The sequence below is a fragment of the Oncorhynchus mykiss genome, chromosome 15 (genome assembly GCF_013265735.2).
Source record: "Oncorhynchus mykiss isolate Arlee chromosome 15, USDA_OmykA_1.1, whole genome shotgun sequence".
In the NCBI taxonomy this organism is placed as follows: domain Eukaryota; kingdom Metazoa; phylum Chordata; class Actinopteri; order Salmoniformes; family Salmonidae; genus Oncorhynchus; species Oncorhynchus mykiss.
Window position 1 is genome coordinate 40,881,415 of NC_048579.1, and position 15,567 is coordinate 40,896,981.

General features: G+C 41.4%; 1 protein-coding gene across 5 annotated transcripts in view; it reads right to left on the minus strand.

The window, feature by feature from the left end:
• Nucleotides 1-3,722: 3,722 nt before the first annotated feature.
• LOC110490062 (endothelin-converting enzyme 2) overlaps nt 3,723-15,567 on the minus strand; it is an 88,396-nt gene continuing 76,551 nt past the window's right edge. For all 5 annotated transcript variants that reach the window (XM_036944356.1, XM_021563190.2, XM_021563191.2 and 2 more), the window contains 10 exons: nt 10,268-10,382; nt 9,794-9,904; nt 9,048-9,146; nt 8,695-8,772; nt 8,394-8,497; nt 7,975-8,085; nt 7,837-7,904; nt 7,487-7,677; nt 7,017-7,112; nt 3,723-6,613 (listed from right to left, as the gene is read on the minus strand). In XM_036944356.1, coding sequence (XP_036800251.1) covers nt 6,437-6,613; nt 7,017-7,112; nt 7,487-7,677; nt 7,837-7,904; nt 7,975-8,085; nt 8,394-8,497; nt 8,695-8,772; nt 9,048-9,146; nt 9,794-9,904; nt 10,268-10,382 — 1,150 coding nt within the window. In that variant the 3' untranslated portion in view covers nt 3,723-6,436. The remainder of the gene's footprint in view (nt 6,614-7,016; nt 7,113-7,486; nt 7,678-7,836; nt 7,905-7,974; nt 8,086-8,393; nt 8,498-8,694; nt 8,773-9,047; nt 9,147-9,793; nt 9,905-10,267; nt 10,383-15,567) is intronic.

Genomic DNA, 15,567 nt, shown 5'->3' on the forward strand with positions numbered 1-15,567 from the left:
ACCCCCTCTCCTAGGGAGGGTGACACGTTCGATGCCGATATAACTTAGGGATGAAATCAAGCGGTTTGCTTCCAAAACGTGGGCTGCAACTGGATAAGTCGAGTTTTGCACCTAATGGTGCTACGATGCTCTGAGAATCGTACTTTTAATTTGCGCTTTGTTTTACCCACAGAATTTTTACCATAAGGACAAGTTCTAAGATAAATAACTGCCTTAGTGGAGCAAAGGTGTGATAACACCTTTTGATTGGGATCTGTTTCCCTGTTTGGGGGTGTTCGAAGGATCTACATTTATAAGTGTCATTGCATTGAGCACAGCCATTACAATTGTAGTTTCCATCCAGTAGGGGTGCAAATAGACATTGTGCAGGGATATCTTGGTGTGGTAAATCAGAGTTTACCAATTGATCTGAGGTTTGTGCCCCGCGAGAATATGATCAATGGATGGTCCGAAAACACATTACCAATACTGTCATCAGATCTTAGAATGTGCCAATGTTTGAACGATTCCCTTCATTTGTTCAGAGCACTTTGAATAGTGGGTAGTTAGAACGCAAGAATGTTTCTTTTTGCGAGACTGTCCTTGAAAAAGATCATGTCTCGGCTCGTTTAGAATTTTCTCAATGGCCGTATTAATCTGACCATTTTTTGTACTCCCTCTCTTTGAATTTTCTGTGCATCTTCTTTTGATTCAACATAATTGGCTGTAGGGCAAACTGTTTTCAAGGGAAGCGGGTGACGAATATCAGCCCTCAAACTGTTACGATCAGTAGGTTTCCTGTAAAGATCAGTGTATAGAACATTATCCTCACACAAGATCAGAAGATCAAGGAAACTGATTTGAATGTGTGACAGATTGCATAGTAAATCTCAGATGCTAAGAACAAGAGTTAAGAAAAGCATGGAATGCCTGGAGCTGTTTTGCATCACTCCTCCATAGAACGAAAATATCATAAATATACTGTTTCCAAATAATGATGTTAGGCAAGAAAATATTTTAGAGGATTGAAAATGGACTGTTTCTCCATGTAACCCACATACAAATTAGCATAGTTAGGAGCCATGGGGATCCCATAGCAGTACCCTTCATCTGAATAAAGAAATCATTTAGAAACATGAAGTAGTTGTGTCTGAGTACTATTTCAGCCAATGTTATAATGCATGCACTGGAAGGTAGTTCATTAGGGTCACGTTGCAGAAGAAAATGTTCCATAGCTTCAATACCGCCCTCGTGTGGAATATTCGGGTATGACGACTCAACATCAAAATTAACTATCAAAGTATTCTCAGGGAGAGGATCAAGAGATTCAATAATATAGATCATACTGCTGGTGTCCTTTACAAAGGCGGGGAGATGTTCTGCAAGTGGTTTAATAAAAAAGTCAACAAAAGTTGACAGAGGGGCCATTACTGCATCAATGCCCGCTACAATAGGGCGCCCTGGAGGTTTTGTAACATTCTTGTGTAATTTTGTAAAAGTGTAGAAAGTGAACATTTTAGGGTTTTAAATAACCAAAAAGTAACAAAACTTCTTGGCTATCTGACCAGAAATTAAATACCCATCTAGGACAGTAAAGATAGTGTTCTGAAATTGGACAGTGGGTCACTTGAGTTTCTTGTAAAATGTGTTGTCAAGCAGTTGTCTATGACACTCATGAACATAAACGTTCCTATCCATGAGTACAACCTACCCACCCTTATCAGCAGGGCGGGTAAGGACTGATGTTTCAGATTGTAAATCAAGCAAAGCTTTTTTTCATCCTTAGGAAAATTATGGAAAGATTAAACTAGAAACGTCCCCTTTTCAGGACCTTGTCTTTCAAAGATAATTCATAAAAATCAAAATAACTTCACAGATCTTCATTGTAAAGTGTTTAAACACTGTTTCCCATGCTTGTTCAATGAACCATAAACAATTAATGAACATGCACCTGTGGAACGGTCGTTAAGACACTAACAGCTTACAGACGGTACGCAATTAAGGTCACAGTAATGAAAACTTAGGACACTAAAGAGGCCTTTCTACTGACTCTGAAAAACACAAAAAAAGATGCCCAGGGTCCCTGCTCATCTGCATGAACGTGCCTTAGGCATGCTGCATGAGGACTGCAGATGTGGCCAGGGCAATACATTGCAATGTCTGTACTGTGAGATGCCTAAGACAACACTACAGGGAGACAGGTCAGACAGCTGATCATCCTCGCAGTGGCAGACCATGTGTAACAACACCTGCAGAGGATCGGTACAACCGAACATCACACCTGCGGGACAGGTACAGGATGGCAACAACTGCCCGAGTTACTGCCCGAGTTACGCCCTCCATCAGTGCTCAGACTGTTCGCAATAGGCTGAGAGAGGCTGGACTGAGGGCTTGTAGGCCTGTTGTAAGGCAGGTCCTCACCAGACATCACCAGCAACCCACCGTCGCTGGACCAGACAACACTGGCAAAGTCTTACTTCAAAAAAGAAGTCAGAGTATGTGCATTTGAGCAGCCTACATGTTCAGTAGAAATATCACAAATAGGGGAGCTAAATGATTCCCTTAATCTCCTTAACGGATGTTTCTAAAAAACGTACATGTCTACCTTAACATCAAAACCGTTGCACGGAGTTGTAGGCACAACAGATAACCCTTTATCAAGCAAGGAGACATGGGCAGGGCTCATTATCTTGCGTGATAAATTGAAGACACTCAGTCCCGTGGGTTCTGGGTGTGAACGGTCCCCTCTGCCTCTGGTAGTCGTTTCCTTCTTACCCCGTCCGGTGTGGCATCTCTTCGCATGTGTCCGGCCCCCTCCGGCCTTCTGTTGGCCCAGTCTGAGGCGCTGGTTTTAGAGTGTTGGTCAGACAGGGGTGGATAGAAGTAAGCGGACACCCTCCAACGTCTGTCATGGAGAGGAGGAGCGGGACCTCTCATCAGGGTTTCTCCAGAAGTAGCCTTTGTCTTGGGTTCATTTCTTGATTTTATGCTCCTTTATTTCTGTAGACTACTTGTCCTGGAGTGCTTGATTAGTTTTCATCAGTTGAATTTGCCATCATTAACATCTCCTTGCAGAGCTGTGCGATTCTCTTCAATCATGTTATCCATTTCAATACAATCCTTTTTCAACTGGTCAACAATTAATGTCATTAAATCAATAGAACATTTGTTCAGGATGGCACACCAGCTCTCGCACAAGTCTTCCATGCCAGATACAGTTGGGACATACTTAAGACACAGAAGTGACTGCCTGCTGTATGTATGTACCCTGTCCTGAGACAGGTTTTTTCAGACCGTGATCACTTGACAGCAGATCGGCTTAGTTGTTTCTCACTGAGAGATGGAGAGAGGCACTAGCAAGTCGCTAGGCAGGTGCTGGCTGACAGGACAGTTTTCATTAGGCACCAAACAGATGAAAATGGGCTGAAACAGTGAGGGACTACCTGGACTTGTTCCAATAACAAATGCTCATTTTCATTTTTTACATTGCAAAACATTTTTTTAATGTTTTCCGTTGCATGCCCTAATGAACACAACCCTGGTGGTTTTTGTCTAGTCTCACTGGCAGTCCTGTTTCTATCAAAGCTCAAAATGGACCTTAAAAGTCACTAAAAGTGAAGTTATTTTGACTTCAGTTTTTAATTTCAACACTCATCTCCAAGAAATGCGGGCCGGTAGCTTTTAGCATAATGTTCCACATAGGAATAAAAAAGCATAAGTAAGTAAATAAGTAAAATGATAGCTTTCTCTTCACCAGGCTTTAATACAGTTCAGATAGTGTGAAAAGTATATGACTAGATGGCTGAAGAAATAAGAGAATTGTGGAGTGACAGAGACTGACAGGTACACAGCACATCAGACCAAATAGAGAACACTTAATGGCATTAGCTGGCTAATTAAAGGCTTTTACACACTTTCAAGTTATAATTTTTGCTTGCACTTTAAATATAGACCTGTGTATTTCATGAAGTAAATATTTAAGGCTAACCCCGACCAACCCTCTATGTGAAAGCACTTCCCCCTGACTTCTAACCCCTGGCCTTGTGTACCTCGTCATGGAGTTTGGAGGGCACAACGCTCAATTCTAAATGTGTAGTGCATAATAGACATAGCTAACTCTCTCTGTGTTAGATATTTGATTGCACAAAATGTATGATACTGACCGTTATAATGAACTAGGAGGATGAATCATCAGCGTCCTTTATTGTTGTGAAATTGAATGGCAGATCTTTCCAGGGCAGTTCACCTAACAGGAGGGCTTCTGATTGAAGCCAATATCAACTGACTGTAATTGGTTAAACCTCATGGTCTTACATTAGACAGCACAACTCCATCTACCTGACGTGATACAATGGGATTGTCCTGTATGGGTTAGGATTTGGTGTATCGTGTGGTGGGGTGCAGTGCTAGTATGCTCATGAGTAATGACACATGTCTTCTAGTGAAACAACTTTGCAAAGTGCAGACAGGAGCAAGTAGAGATAAAACATTAACATAGCTTGATTGAACAAGAGTCCAAGAATATCCAGATTAACAAAGGTATCCTGTACCCACCCTCCCTCACGAAAAGACAGTCTTGCAGCACTTTGGAGTAGAGCATGTACAAACAAGGAGTTCTTTAGGAACATATTTCTTCTTCAACATATCCAGTCATTTCAAATACATTTTTTTGGAATGTGAGGTGAAATCACTGCAGCTGACTTGACATTGTTGATAGTCCAACGTAAGTGGGGATGAAGTATCAAAGCAATCTGCAAACATATGCACACGTGTACATATGCACACTACGCACGGATGCACCCACGAACAAGCACACACACATACAAGCTCACGCACCCACTCAACCGCAAGCATACACACACATGCAGAAACGGACCTTTTGCAATGAAGCTGACAGCTTAAACACAGTAAACATCAAACAAGCTTCGAAGGCTGTTCATACACACATACACAACTTCGGCCCCTTAGCGTACAGAGAAACAAAGAATCAACTGGAGACAAGGAACAAAACATGATAATAATAATATCTTTGGCAAAAAGCAGTTTTAAAAATGAGAATGTCATTTTAACTTTGTCAACTTCAGAATATGCCAATAAAAAACAACAACTAAAACACACAGGTAAGCAAGTGGTGAGTGTCCCTACAACCGGAGTCACAGCCAGTCCAGCACTGTCTGTAGGTCCCAGATGGACCTCTGCTCATCTTGTGGTTGGATGCTTCAGTGTGAAGTTTCCCTTAAATACAGATCTACGATCAGCTTTCCCTCCCCTATTCCTAATCTTAACCATTGTTGGGGAAAATGCTAAATTGAACCAAGATCAGCATCTAGGGGCAACGCACCCTACTCCTGGTTGGATCAACATTGTTAAGTGGCTTTCCTATGTATCCTTTCTATGTACTCAAACTGCTCTCCACCAATCTTTAAGAAATGGGATAGCTATAAGCAATATGGTGGCAAGGCCTATCAGTATGCTTAAATATTGCTTTCACCTGTCTATTGATTTTGTGTATGATGATTTTGATTTTGTATATTTTGAATATTAAGATCCTCGCCCCTGCTATGAGGTCACAATGAAGCACATTCAAAAAGATTCATTGTGATGTCACAGAGGGAGCTGAGTGGTGTCTGTGAGGACTCACAGAAGCCAGTGCACTTCATGTGAAGTAACAGAGAAAGAGGGAGAGCTGAGTCTATATGGCTCCATCAGCCACATTGTACTATGTGTATACTATATAAGAAATGCAGGCCGGAAGCAGTGGTGCTCTCTTGTGGAAGCCTTATGTGCCTCAAGGCAAGTAATATAGGGAATAGGGATGACATTTGAGATAAAGCCATATACAATGTTCAATCACAGTGAAGTTTCTGCACTTCCTGTGAGGTCATAGAGGCAGCTGAACCCATCCTGTGATGTCACAGCCAAGTTTCTGTGCTTCCTGCGAGGTCACAAAGGCAGCTGAATCCATCCTGTGATGTTACAGTGGTTTCAGTGAGAGCCCTCAGTCAATAGAGGGCTCCGGTTTAAATTGTAAACAGGACACACAGCGAGTACAGAGAAAACACAGTAGCACAGAGAAAGGGGAGGGGATAGACAGTCTATAGTGGCTCCTCCTCCCCGGCCCCCTACCAAGTCCTGCAAATAATAAATAAAACGTGCCTTTGTGCCCCACTGGTGGAGGGGTTGACTGGGGCATGGAGAAAGAGGAAAAATACCATAACACTGAAATTACAAACACATCAGCAGATTACAACATTTCTCTCCATGTGACGTGCCTCCCTCTCGCTCACCTGAGTCTGTCCTGCTCTACCTACAAACCACTAGTAATCCAGCATCATGTACAAAGAAAAGAAAACTAGAAGAAAAAACATCAGATGATTAGTTAGAGGTTCTCTTCCTCCTCCTCTTGATTCTCCAAGCAGCTTCCACAGACAGCACCCCCCACTGGTTCTCTAAGGCCCTACCACACCACGCAGCGGTGACCCGAGTTCATAGGGGAGCCAGTGGGGCATTGGAAGTGCTCAGCAAAGTCTGGCGAGTTGGAGAGGGTGCCGATGACGCGGTATTTTGGGGGGCTGTGGGGGTCCGTCATGAGTCCTTCGTGGGCGCTCTCCGGGGTTCGCACGGAACACCACACCTGAGAGAAGAGAGGAACTTCCGATAAATTAAACAGGCAGTAGCTAGATTATTCTCCTCTCTAGCTTCCCAACTGTTGCATATTATACTCATTCTGTTTCCAAAATAGTGTTTTATTCATTTGTACCCACATTTGTTCATCCACTTCTCCAACAGTAGTTTTAATATTCCACTCTTACTTTCACCCCAAATTGCATGTGAACTCCCTCTCATTTCACCCCCTTGTCTTATATCATGATGTAGGAGTTCATCCTGAGAGCGTGACCTGACTTGAAAAACTTGGGCCCCTAGTTTTATAGCTTATGATATTGTCCTGCAAACCCTGAGCCCTAATCATGAGTATTTGATACGTGAACCTTATCAGGATGTGTGTAACGTATCTAGTTGACACTCCCATCACCTACCTGGGCAAATCCCACAAAGAATAGTTGGTCATTGGTCAGGTTGACCGCTGGCAGCCTCTTCTCCTCACCATTCTCCTGCACCCACGCCTGGTACGCCTGAACACAACAGGACATTTGTTTTTACAATAATAACATTATCCGCCACTCTGATGGCCCTGAGGTGAAGTATAGTACGACTATTGTATAGTATAATAACAGTCATGCTGTCCAGGATCCCACCACTGACAGCATGTGAAATAAAACCGTAATAACATCATAGTAACATGTTGTTACATAGTAGTAACTATGCAATTGCTTTATAAATACATAGCAATGGATTTGGCAGTAATGGATTGAGCTATAACTGCTCAACCCCATTACTGTTACAAAATAACTGAACTTTACTACAGTTAATAATTATTACAGTGATAAATAAGTTAGTATGTGAGCAACTAAATGTAATGCATTATCAAGTAGGGAGACCTACTCACCTTATAGGCTGCCTTTAGGCCTCCGTTGTCAGCAATGTTCTCTCCCAGCGTCTGCTTGCCATTTATATGCTCCCCATTGATTGTAAACCTGTTGTACTGCTCCACCATGCATTCCGTGTGGTTCTTAAATGCTTCCACAGAGGAATTTTGCCACCATGGTCGAAGGTTCCCGTCTTTGTCGTATTCCCTGCCTGATTAAGGAAAAATCATCTTAAAAAATGCTTAATCTTCACAAACATGCACACCTAGTAATCATGTCTGTGCATGCATGCTAGTGTGTGTTGGTCAGTTGGTGTTTTGTGAGGATGCGTCCACGAGTTCTGTGGAATCTGTTAAATGTGGACACTAACCTTGGTCATCAAAGGCATGAGTGAGCTCGTGTCCCATCACCACTCCTATCCCCCCGAAGTTCAGTGCTCTGCAGAGAATTCACATGGGGTCAGAAAAGCAAGTGAAGCACACATACGCGCACATACACACACACTCACTTGGGGTGATCCTGGGCATAAAAGGGTGCCTGAAGGATTCCAGCTGGGAAGACAATGCCATTCTTGGTGGGCATGTAGTAGGCGTTGACTGTGGGAGGGGTCATACTCCATCTAGAAGGATGATGGCAGAGATGTGTATAAAAAAGCAAACCTGTGAGAGTAGGACGACTAATTGTCATTCTTAAATGGGCTTAATGGAATAGTATGTGTTTGATACCGTTCCATTCATTGTGCTCAAGCCAATACAATGAGCCTGTCCTCCGTGACACCAGACAACACTGGAGCAAAAAGCATCCAACTTAATGTAGTGTTTGACCAGAGTCAAATTTGTGCACTTTATAGGGAATAGAGCGCAATTTCAGATCAAATGACGATGGTGATGTTGATAATGATGATGAGTGCAGCTGATGAAGACTCACTGGTCTCTGTTGGGAGGCTTGCGGAGCTGATCGGCCATCACCCTGGCGGAGAAATTGTAGAAGTTGAGTGCGTTCTGGAAGAAGTTTTCTTCCGAGACGTCATACTGTGGAGAGAGACAGACATACAGACAGAAAGACGGGCAATAAATAATTACTAACTGATTAGAAACATTAAAAGGTGTCCTTGTCATTTCACCTTCAACTTCAACTTCAACTTGTTTGAAGAACTCACAGGGTTCAATGTATGGGGCTCAATGTATGTGTCAATCATGACACATCTCAACAAAAGGTACTAACTCACCCCGTCATAAACATCATCCAGTTCTTTGGGTTCCAGGATGAAGTCAGGGAATCCAATCATGTCGTAGATGGCGTCTGCCTGAAGACCAAGAGAGCAAAAGGGATAAGAGAGGGCAAGATGGAGGAAGGGGACAAGAAACCTCCTGGTTTCAACATTTGGAGGTCTGGAAAAAGAGGGCTAACTACTGTATTGTAACCTGTAAACCCATCCCTCCCTGTCCTCTCTCTCTTACATGTGCGCAGGTGTGCACAGGTATGCATGTGCACGCGCGTGCACACACACATTCTTTCACAGACATAGATAGCCTCTGGCACCCATACATAGCCTATCCAGTAGGTGACATCATCTCTGACCTTGTCTTTGGCTGCCTGACGCGTTTGTTTGTCCATCCACTTGAGGTGATCAAGAGCATCTTTGAAGGCAGTACGGATTTCATTGATCATCCCCTCTGCCTTATTGTGGGGTGAGAGACAGACATTAAATGTAAGAAGCAAGAAAGAGGGAAAGATGATGTAGATCCTTCTTTGACAATTACACTTAGATATGGACTAAATACCCGTGGCAATCTGAATCCTCGCGAATTATAATAAAAACCAAGAACACTTGCACGTGAGAGTCTATTTCCAACCTGTATAAAGCTACCAGCCCTTCTTCTGTGCCTCCTCTCTCTCCCCTTCCATGTCGCTCTCTTCTACTTACCCCTCTTTTCTCTACCCAATAACAATCTCTCCATTTTAATAGCATGTTTTTTCTCTCCTATATTGGTCTCTCCCCTCTGCAGGACAGAGAACTATTACTAAATTAGTATTTAATTAAATGTAAACATTTATAATAATTTACAGGAAATATATAAACATTATAATCTGTACAATTCATAAGCATTTGTAACATTATACAAAGCATTTAAGTATTCATAAACATTTAAGCATTTAAAATAGATTATTCATGAAAATTATAATAATGTCCTAGCAAATAAGATAATTTTATGATTACCTTTCATTAGGCCTATACATGGTAACCACTAGGGGACAGTCATGGATTGTTCACCATGGTAAAACACTTGAATAGACTAATGCAGTTGTGCACCTATTATACTCACAATCTCTTTGCTGTGTTTATCAAACGTAGCTTTGACAAAGAGTGCTCCCAGGGCAAAGCCGAGCGTGTCATCTGTGTTCCCAATGCAGGTCTGCCATCGAGGTGTGCAGGACTGAGCGAGCACACACACACACACACACACACACACACACACACACACACACACACACACACACGAGATAAGTTTCTCACCAGCTGTTTACTGTGCTGAGGCAGCATACATTCCTTGCTGTGAGCCCAAACAGAGTCTCACATAAAAATCACCAGGTCTAGTTACCCTGACACAGATTGAGCATAGTCCTGGACTAAAAAGCATGCTCAACAGAGAATCTCCATTGAAATTCCTTTTTAGTCGAGGACTAGGCTTTATCTGTGTCTGGGAAACTGGCCCTAACAGGTATTTACTGACGCAGGGTTATCCCTAGGGCACTACTTTTAACCGAAGCCAAAAGTAGGACTCAGCCTAAAAACACACCTTCTTGGTTCCATACAGGCTCTCTAGCAGCTTGTCCTGGGCGTTCTCAAAGCGCTGATCCAGACTGGACGCTCCTTTCTGCACCAAGTTCCAGATCATGTAGTTGTTGAGCAGGCTGAGGGCGGGGAGAGACAGGAAGAAACAGGGAGAGATGAGGAGAGACGGGAGGAAGAGGCAACATGAGGACAAGTTGGTGACAAGGATAAGAAAAGAAAAAACAACGACAGTCAATAGTTGGGGCAATCCAATGACTGTGTTTCCTCATGGGCAAAGCTGGTTGCATGGACGTTATTATGACGTATTTCATCATGTTATGGTCAGGTTATATAAACAATTTTGGTAACACTTTCTATGAAGACCATATGCATAATGTAGGCCGTCATTGTAAATAATAATTTGTTCTTAACTTACTTACCTAGTTAAATAAAGGTTAAATATATATATATTTTAAATACACAGCCATATACAGTACCAGTCAAAAGTTGACACACCTACTATTTAAATGGTTTATCTTTACTATATTTTTATTTTTTTACTATTTTCTACATTGTAGAATAATAGTGAAGACATCAAAACTATGAAATAACACATTTGGAATCATGTAGTAACCAACAAAGTGTTAAACAAATCAAAATATATTTTAGTAGCCACTCTTTGCCTTGACAGCTTTGCACACACTTGGCATTTTCTCAACCAGCTTCATGAGGTAGTCACCTGGAATGCATTTCAATTAACAGCTGTGTTTGTTAAATGTGTGGAATTTCTTTCCTCCTTAATGCATTTGAGCCAATCAGTTGTGTTGTGACAAGGTAGTGGTGGTATACAGAAGATATCCCTTTTTGGTAAAAAGACCAAGTCCATATTATGGCAAGAACAGCTCAAGTAAGAAAAGAGAAATGACAGTCCATCATTACTTTAAGACATGAAGGTCAGTCAATTCGGGAAAAATTTGAAGAACTTTGAAAGTTTCTTCAAGTGCAGTCGCAAAAACCATCAAGCAATATAATGAAACTGGCTCTCATGAAGACCGCCACAGGATAGGAAGAGCTAGAATTACCTCTGCTGCAGAGGATAGAGTTACCAGCCTCATAAATTGCAGCCCAAATAAATGCGTTCAAGTAACACACATCTCAACATCAACTTTTCAGAGAAGACTGAGTGAATCAGGCCTTCATGATCAAATTGCTGCAAAGAAACCACTATTGAAGGACACCAATAAGAAGAAGAGACTTGCTTGGGCAAAGGAACACGAGGAACATGGACATAAGACCAGTGGAAATCTGATGAGTCCAAACTTGAGATTTTTGGTTCCAAACGCCATGTATTTTTTTGTATTGGGGTTCAAACACACCAAAGCACCCACATGACATATAAAACAAAAGATAAAACAGTGAACTGTTTGTACTGAATTAGCTAAATATAAAACAGTACATCATATAACATCCCTACACCACCACATATCCACAACACAAAATGTTCTATACAGCAATATCACAATGTGTGCGTATGCATGTGTACCTTTGCGTGTGTCTCTTGTAGTTCCATAAGTGTGTATTTCTACTTGCTTTTTCAATCTGATTCTACTGCTTGCACGAGTTACCTGATGTGGAATAGAGATCCCTGTAGTCAAGGCTCTATGTAGTACTGTGCGCCTCTCATAGTCTGTTCTGGACTTGGGGACTGTGAAGAGACCTTTGGTGGCATGTCTTGTGGGGTATGCATGGGTGTCCAACCTGTGTGCTAGTATTTTAAAAACAGACAGCTCGGTGTGAAAGGGCTATTTGACTAAGGAGTCCTCAACTGGCAGCTTCATTAAATAGTACGCGCAAATAACCAGTCTCAACGGCAACAGAGAAGAGGCGACTCCGGGATGCTGGCCTTCTAGGCAGAGTTGCAAAGAAAAAGCCATATCTAAGACTGGCCAGTAAAAAGAAAAGATTAAGATGGGCAAAAGAACACAGACACTGGACAGAGGAACTCTGCCACAAGGCCAGCATCCCGGAGTCACCTCTTCACTGTTGACATTGAGAACTATTTAATGAAGCTGCCAGTTGAGGACTTGTGAGGCATCTGTTTCTCAAACTAGACATTCTAATGTACTTGTCCTCTTGTTCAGATGTGCACCGGGGCCTCCTACTCCTCTTTCTATTCTGGTTAGAACCAGTTTGTGCTGTTCTGAGAAGGGAATAGTACACAGCATTGTACGAGATTTTCAGTTTCTTCGCAGTTTCTCGCATGGTTTTTTGTTTCTAGACATTTTGAGCCTGTAATCGAACACACAAATGCTGATGCTCCGGATACTCAACTAGTATAAAGAAGGCCAATTTGATTGATTAATTAAATCAGAACAGGTTTTCAGCTGTGCTAACATAACTGCAAAATGGTTCTCTGATGATCAATTAACCTTTTAAAGAGATAGCTAATCCAAGGTTAACACAATGTGACATTGGAACACATTTTATTTATTTATTTTATTTAACCAGGCAAGTCAGTTAAGAACAAATTCTTATTTTCAATGACGGCCTGGGAACAGTGGGTTAACTGCCTGTTCAGGGGCAGAACGACAGATTTGTACCTTGTCAGCTCGGGGGTTTGAACTCACAACCTTCCGGTTACTAGTCCAACGCTCTAACCACTAGGCTACCCTGCCGCGAGTGATGGTTGCTGATAATGGGTACACCTATGTACAGTTGAAGTCTGAAGTTTACATATACCTTAGCCAAATACTTTTAAACTCAGTTTTTCACAATTCCTGCCATTTAATCAGAGTAAAAAATCCCCTGTCAACCGGTCAGTTAGGATCACCACTTTATTTTAAGAACGTGAAGTGTCAGAATAGTAGTAAAGAGTGATTTATTTAAGTTTTTATTTATTTCATCACGTTCCCAGGGGGTCAGAAGTTTACATACACTCTATTAGTATTTGGTAGCATTCATTGCCTTTAAATTGTTTAAATTGGGTCAAACGCTCCGGGAGCCACCCACAAGCTTCCCACAATAAGTTTGGTGAATTTTATCCCATTCCTCCCGACAGAGCTGGTGTAACTGAGTCAGGTTTGTAAGGCCTCCTTGCTCGCACACGCTTTTTCAGTTCTGCCCACAAATGTTCTATAGGATTGAGGTCAGGGCTTTGTGATGGCCACTCCAACACCTTGACTTTGTTGTCATTAAGCCATTTTGCCACAACTTTGGAAGTATGCTTAGGGTCATTGTTCATTTGGGAGACTCTTTCGACCAAGCGTTACGCGGTAACTTCAGGCATTTGGAAATTGCTCGCAAGGATGAACCAGACTTGTGGAGATCTACAACTTTTTTTCTGAGGTCTTGGATGATATCTTTTGATTTTCCCATGATGTCAAGCAGAGGCACTGAGTTTGAAGTTAGGACTTGAAATACATCCACAGGTACTCTTCCAATTGACTCAAATGATGTCAATTAGCCTATCAGAAGCATCTAAAGCCATGAAATAATTTTCTGGAATTTTCCAAGCTGTTTAACTTTTTATGGCTGCAGGGGCAGTATTGAGTAGCTTGGATGAAAAGGTGCCCATTGTAAACGGCCAGCTCCTCAGTCGCAGTTGCTAATATATTATTAGTAGTATTGGATAGAAAACACTCTAAAGTTTCCAAAACTGTCAAAATATTGTCTGTGAGTATAACAGAACTGATATTGCAGGCGAAACCCTGAGGAAAAACAAAATAGGAAGTGGCTTCTATTTTGAAAACTCCATGTTCCATAGCCTCCCTTTGCTGGATTTAAAGGGATATGCACCAGATTCCTTTTCCTATCGCTTCCTCAGGGTGTCAACAGTCTTCAGACATAGTTTCAGGCTTTTATTTTGAAAAATGAGCCAGAACGATAACATCGCGTCAAGTGGTCACATGAGTTTTGCTCGCGCAACAGAATTTGGACAGCTATTTGCGGGTTGATATATTATCGGTTATATATTTTAAAAACAAACTGAGGATTGATTATACAAAATGTTTGACATGTTTCTGTGGACATTATGGAAACTATTTGGTATTTTCGTCTGCGTTGTCGTGACCGCTCTTTCCTGTGGATTTCTGAACATAACGCGACAAACAAACGGAACATTTGTTGTGTAACTGGGAGTCTCGTCAGTGAAAACATCCGAAGATCAAAGGTAAACAATTCATTTGATTGCTTTTCAGATTTTCGTGACCTAGCTACTTAATACTTAATGCTTAGTGTACATAATGTTTTGCTATGCGATCAATGATTCTTACACAAACACTTGGATTGCTTTCGCTGTAAAGCATAATTTCAAAATCTGACACGACAGGTAGATTAACAAAAGGCTAAACTGTGTTTTCCTATATTGCACTTGTGATTTCATGAATATAAATATTTGTAGTAATATTTATTGAATGTAGCGCTATGCTATTCAGTGGTTGTTGATGACACTTATCCCGATAGGGGGATTGCAGCCATAACAAGTTGAAGGCACAGTTAACTTAGTGTACGTAAACTTCTGACCCACTGGAATTCTGTTACAGTGAAATAATCTGTCTGTAAATAATTGTTGGAAAAATTATGTCCTAACCGACTTGCCAACACTACAGTTTGTTAATAAATTTGTGGAGTGGTTCAAAAACAAGTTTTAATGACTCCAACCTAAGTATATGTAAACTTCCGACTTCAACTGTAGATATTCAATAAAAAATCTGCCGTTTCCAGCTACAATAGTAATTTACAACATTAACAACTGTATTTCTGATAAATTGGATGTTATTTTAAAGGACAAAAAATGTGCTTTTCTTTCAAAAATAAGGACATTTCTTGGTGACAGGGGGCAGGCAGTATTTTCACATCCGGATGAAATGCATGCCCAAAGTCAACTGCCTGCTACTCATCCCCATAAGATAAGATATGCATATCATTAGTGGATTGTGATAGAAAACACTCTGAAGTTTCTAAAACTGTTTGAACCATGTCTGTGAGTATAACAGAACTTATGTAGCAGGCGAAACCCTGAGGAAACCCTTTTTTTTAGGTCACTCTTTTCAATGGGTTTTCATTGGGAATCCAGATTTCTAAGGGACCTTCTTGCAATTCCTACCGCTTCCGATGGATGTCACCAGTCTTTAGAAATTGGTTGAGGTTTTTCCTTTGTGTAATGAAGAAGTAGCCCTGTTCAAATCGAGGTTCACTTCAAGTGTTGTTATCAGTCCAACCCTTCAGCTCCATTCAATCCCTCCAATTTATCTCTTAACACCATCCACATTGGATTTCTAATTGCCACATATTTTTCAACTGTACTGTGATGATTCACAAAAGCTC